This window comes from Branchiostoma lanceolatum, chromosome 5 (assembly GCF_035083965.1).
Source record: "Branchiostoma lanceolatum isolate klBraLanc5 chromosome 5, klBraLanc5.hap2, whole genome shotgun sequence".
NCBI lineage: Eukaryota > Metazoa > Chordata > Leptocardii > Amphioxiformes > Branchiostomatidae > Branchiostoma > Branchiostoma lanceolatum.
In genome coordinates, this window is record NC_089726.1 from 23,889,930 (window position 1) to 23,895,550 (window position 5,621).

The 5,621-nt window shown below is 54.5% G+C and overlaps 1 protein-coding gene across 1 annotated transcript; it reads right to left on the bottom strand.

Annotated features, from left to right (window-relative positions):
* Window positions 1-250: 250 nt before the first annotated feature.
* Window positions 251-1,096, bottom strand: LOC136435981 (uncharacterized). Its single transcript, XM_066429692.1, has one exon. The coding sequence runs from the start codon at window positions 1,094-1,096 to the stop codon at window positions 251-253; it is 846 nt and encodes a 281-aa protein (XP_066285789.1).
* Window positions 1,097-5,621: the final 4,525 nt, after the last annotated feature.

Genomic DNA, 5,621 nt, shown 5'->3' on the forward strand with positions numbered 1-5,621 from the left:
GCCATTCCATCCAGTATTTCTGGATGATGTTCGATAGAATCTTCCACAAAACCTCTTGTAGTTCTACCGGTCTCCAGCTGGACATGTTGTCCGCTGGTTTGTTCCCCCCTTTGTACAGCAGCGCGATCGCAGAGTCTCCCATTCCTTCTGGTACTTGTCCCGTGCGTAGGATTTCGTTGTACGTATCCGCCAGTAGTTCGTAAAATTTCCGTCCTGCTCCGGCCAGATCCCTGTCAGACACTCCCGTTAATCAAGGAGCCGTATCTTTCCGGGCCCTCTCCTTGATCACTTCTTCGACCATCTCTGGTGAGACCAGCAGGTCCTGCTGTCCCAAATCCTCTCGGTTGAGGAGTCGTTGCGCCGTGGCTAACATCTCATGGCATCGTTGGTCCCTCCTAGGACTGTGGTATGGGGGCACGTTGTACTTCGCGGCGTATTTCCGCTTACGGGTCCTGGGCGTTCCCAGCTGCGTGATATCCGAAATCACCTTCTCGTGGAGGCTGCCCACCACTTTGACACGGTTTTCCCTATACTGCTCTTCCGCCGACGGGGGGCGGTCTCGTCGCAGCCCGCTGAGCTTGGCTCTCAGCTCCCTTCTCTTTCGCTTCAGAGCCTGTAGCTCTTCCTTCTTCGTGAGTACTAGCGTCGGTGTTTTCCTCTTCCGCCTCAGTCTTGCTGTCGCCTTACGTAACAGCTTCTTGTAAAGCTTCTGTCCGGCTTTACTCTTGAGGGTGCCCTTCCGTACTCTCGTGATGATATGACGCACCATCTTCAGCACTTCCTCCACCTTTTGGTATTCGTGCAACCGCCTCTCGTCTCGGGTCCACTTCCTTTGTCTTTCCACCTTGTCCTTCTGTCTCATTTTCACCCTTCTGGCTCGTTTCGCCGCCTGTGCCGTTTCCATCACTCTCTCGTAGTCCGCACCTTCTCTCGGCTCCGCTTCTCTTTCCCTCTCGCGAAATAGCCGCTTCCGCGGTATTTCCTCTGGTTCCTGGGTCGGAGGTATCGCGTCCCTTCCTTGTACCCTTGCACGTAAGGGCCTGTTCCTTCCCCTCTCCTTCTCGGTCCCATCCCTTCTCGATTTCGGGCTCTCCATACTCGCCAATTGTTCCCTACTCTCTGCGTTCGCTTAGACGGTTCTCTCTGCTATGCTTAGTTCGGTCGCTCGACGTGGCTCACTCGGAATCTGGGGAAACACAATAGGGAAATCGCATTAAGTATTCGCCGGTTCCTCCTGACTGATTGCACCTACCTTTCCGTCATTTTGCCTTAGATCACCTTTCCCGCCTGTTCGTTCCTTTCCGTCCCTCGCGTTTCTGTGGATAAAGTGGACAGGGTTACTAGTTGTTCACTTCTCCATTTGTCGTCGCTCTCCACTTTTGTCGTTGGTCGATTGGACCCCTCGATCCTCACCCGCCGTAGTAACCCTTTTTCCGTGTCCGTCATGATCGTCGTCATGAGCTCGGCTATCACCGTGTCCGCCCCGACGGCGTAGTCGGGGTCATCGCCTTACTCTCCTTCGTTCGTGTCCCCTGTGGTAACGGGCGGTATGTATAGTCCTCAGTCGGACCTTGGCTCAATTTTTCTGCAACGCCACACGCGTGTGACTGCTGGTCCGAGTGCAATCAACGCGCGCTGATGACACGCATCTACTGGGAATTCCTCGTACATGGGAGATAATTGCAATCCCCGATCCCTAGCACGAAGGCGGTTCAGCAGGTTACCCGCACCTTTCGGCGAAGGCGAAAGACTCGCTGATGCCTTCATTGTAGCGCGCGTGCGGCACCGGACATCTAAGGGCATCACAGACCTGTTATTGCTCCATCTCGTCCGGCTTACTGCCGGCTGTCCCTCTAAGAAGTTGCGGCCGATCGCGCGGGATCGCCGAACTAGTTAGCATGCCAGAGTCTCGTTCGTTATCGGGATTAGCCAGACAAATCGCTCCACCAACTAAGAACGGCCATGCACCACCACCCACAGAATCAAGAAAGAGCTCTCAATCTGTCAATCCTTACTGTGTCCGGGCCGGGTGAGTTTCCCCGTGTTGAGTCAAATTAAGCCGCAGGCTCCACTCCTGGTGGTGCCCTTCCGTCAATTCCTTTAAGTTCCAGCTTTGCAACCATACTTCCCCCGGAACCCGAAAACTCAGGTTTCCCGGGAGCTGCCCATCGGGTCATCGAAGTAACGCCGGCGGATCGCTGGTTGGCATCGTTTATGGCTGTGACTAGGGCGGTATCTGATCGCCTTCGCGCCCACAACTTTCGTTCTTGATCAATGAAAACATTCTTGGCAAATGCTTTCGCAGTGGTTCGTCTTGCGGCGATCCAAGAATTTCACCTCTCCCGCCGCAATACGAATGCCCCCGTCCGTCCCTCTTGATCATTACCTCACGTTCCGAAAACCAACGAAATAGAACCGAGGTCCTATTCCATTATTCCATGCACCACTATTCAGGCGCCAGGCCTGCTTTGAACACTCTAATTTTTTCAAAGTAAACGCTCCGGCACCCCGAGGCACTCAGTTAAGAGCATCAAGGAGAATCCGGCGGGGAGGGCCGGGACGAGCAGTGACACGCCTCGCGGCGGACCGCAAGCCCGGTCCCAAGATCCAACTACGAGCTTTTTAACCGCAACAACTTTAATATACGCTATTGGAGCTGGAATTACCGCGGCTGCTGGCATCAGACTTGCCCTCCAATAGATCCTCGTTAAAGGATTTAAAGTGTACCCATTCCAATTACGGGGCCTCGAAAGAGTCCCGTATTGTTATTTTTCGTCACTACCTCCCCGAGTCGGGAGTGGGTAATTTGCGCACCTGCTGCCTTCCTTGGATGTGGTAGCCGTTTCTCAGGCTCCCTCTCCGGAACCGAACCCTGATTCCCCGTCACCCGTTGCCACCGTGGTAGGCACAGAACCTACCATCGAAAGTTGATAGGGCAGACATTCGAATGATCTGTCGCCGGTGCGAAGACCGTGCGATCGGCTGGGTTATCCAGAGTCACCAAAGGGACCGGGGCGAACCCCGGGTCGGTCTTGGTCTGATAAATGCACGCCAGACCGTGAGGTCGGCGCTTCTTCCGCATGTATTAGCTCTAGAATTACCACAGTTATCCATGTAGGATGTGACGATCAAAGGAACCATAACTGATTTAATGAGCCATTCGCAGTTTCACTGAGACAGTTTAAACTTGCACGTGCATGGCTTAATCTTTGAGACAAGCATATGACTCCTCGCAGGATCAACCAGGTAGCGAGGACGCCGCGGCGGCGAAAGAGCGGTCGCCGCCGGGAGAGGACCGCCGCGGTGACGGTGCAGCGCGAGAAGACCCGCACTGTCGCCGCCGCCACACGGTCCCACTCGACCGGAGCGCCGAGCGCCGCCGAGTCCGTCGCTGCCGTGAGGTGGGAACGCGCCGTGGAGATGGCCGCGAACCCTCGGGAGCCTGAGCGCAGAACTCCCGGCCACACCTGACCGTTGCTTCCCTTCAACGCCCGTCAGGAACGGTCCCGCACTCTCACGACCGGACGCGTCCGCCGGCAAGGCGGGCGGCCGGGTCTCGAACCGTACTCGCACGCAGACGGAAGGGGCGAGCCGTCGCCGTTGGGTCCGCCGCCGCAGCGGCGGGACCCGGGCTGCCCTCCGTGGAGGGCCTGCCCCGGCGCTGGTTCCGGACGCCCGTCGGCACGCCCGTCCTCGCCCGCAGGAGCGGAGGAGCGGGCGCCTTCCAAGCCGGTTGTCGACCTCCGGCTGCCCTCGCGGGGAGTGGCAGCCTGGTCGGCGGGGTAGCAAAACGACTGGCGAGAGAGTGTGCGATTGCTCGCCGTCGATTCCCGAGCTAGTCAAAAAACGACCACTCTCTCAAGGTAGGTTGAGCGACCCACGACATGGTCAGACACCCTACAGAGCACTTTTTTGAAAAACCACCGCAAGTCGGCCACGGGGTATTGCTCGGCCGCCCGCTCCACCCCCGCCTCCCCGGGCCCCGCCCCACACCAGACGGACCCTGCTCGCTCGCCCGGCGGGCCCGGAGCGCCCTCCGGGGCAATCGGAGTCGGGCGGGGCGGGGCGCTCACTCCCCCCGCCGACACCCGCCCCGGCGCCCGGTGCCAAGCCCGATGGAGCCGGCCGGCGGGGCAAAGTCAACGGACGACCCCGTCTTTTCTCCACGCAGGGGTCTGGCCCGTGCCGCGCCGGCCCCGTCCGCACCCTCCCGGACCCGCTGGCCCCAGCCGCCGTCCGCTACGGGCTCTGGAAGAGTTGCCTAGTCAAAAAACGACCACTCCTCTCAAGGTAGGATCAGAGACCTACACCTTGGTCCCCGAAAGTGCGAAATGGAACGAAATGGAACGAAATGGAACGAAATGGAACGAAATGGAACGAAATGGAACGAAATGGAACGAAATGGAACGAAATAGAACGAAATGGAACGAAATGGAACGAACTAAAACATATGTAACATTATGAAATGAAATACCAGTAGATAGCGAAATATAAGGAACGTTGTAACATTCACAGTAGACGGGAACAGGAAGTAAATACATAATATAACGTGTTTTATTTCTTGAATCTGTTTGATAATAGTAAATACAACGTTAACGTTTTTACCCCGTTTGTGTGGCTAGATTCTTCCCTGAAAATGGGAGCGCAGTGTGGAAAGAGATCCACCGCTCTTCCTTTGTGTTTACCAACGATCTGCAAGTGAACAGCTGAAAATAGCAGGGAAAACAAGCAAACGGAACTGAGTATCGAAGTAAGGACTAGATTATACAGAAGTTGGTGGTAACATTGCATCTTATAATTCACCAAGAGAGCATGAGGCAAGCGTAATTTTATTATTTATACAGCGTGTTTGCGTGTTGCAAATGGAGCCCCGCATGCAAATGAACCGCCAATGTTGCCAGCGCATCGGAACTGTGCACGTGGGCCGGCGTGCTACCGACAGGTTGAATCAAACTCCGACTTCCAAGTTTTATTTACAAACGGTTTTAGTCCATAACTAATACGTAGCTGCATATCTCCGCAGCAACGATTTTTATACAACCAATTGTTCGGCTGGTCGGCTGTCGGAGAATGGACCCTTCCGTTAATGATATGCAGATGCGGCTCTGCGCTGTGCCACCAATGTGACATTTCACACTCCATTCAATCACGGACATGGACTGAGAACTACCTCTGAAGACATTTCTGCTTCCTTGTTCACGACAAAATAAAGGGAGGGTGTGAACGAGCAGGACATGTATTTCACAGTCCACACAACACGCAAACACGCTGTATAAATAATGAAATTACGCTTGCCTCATGCTCTCTTGGTGAATTATGAGATGCAATGTTACCACCAACTTCTATATAATCTAGTCCTTACTTCGATACTCAGTTCCGTTTGCTGGTTGTCCCTGCTATTTGCAGCAGGTCATTTGCAGATAGTTGGTAAAATCAAGGAAGAGCGGCCGAGCTCTTTCTACGCGGCGCTCCCATTTTCAGGGAAGAATCTAGCCACACAACCGGGGTAAAAACGTTGTATTTACTATTATCAAACAGATTCAAGAAATAAAACACGTTATATTATGTATTTACTTCCTGTTCCCGTCTACTGTGAATGTTACAACGTTCCTTATATTTCG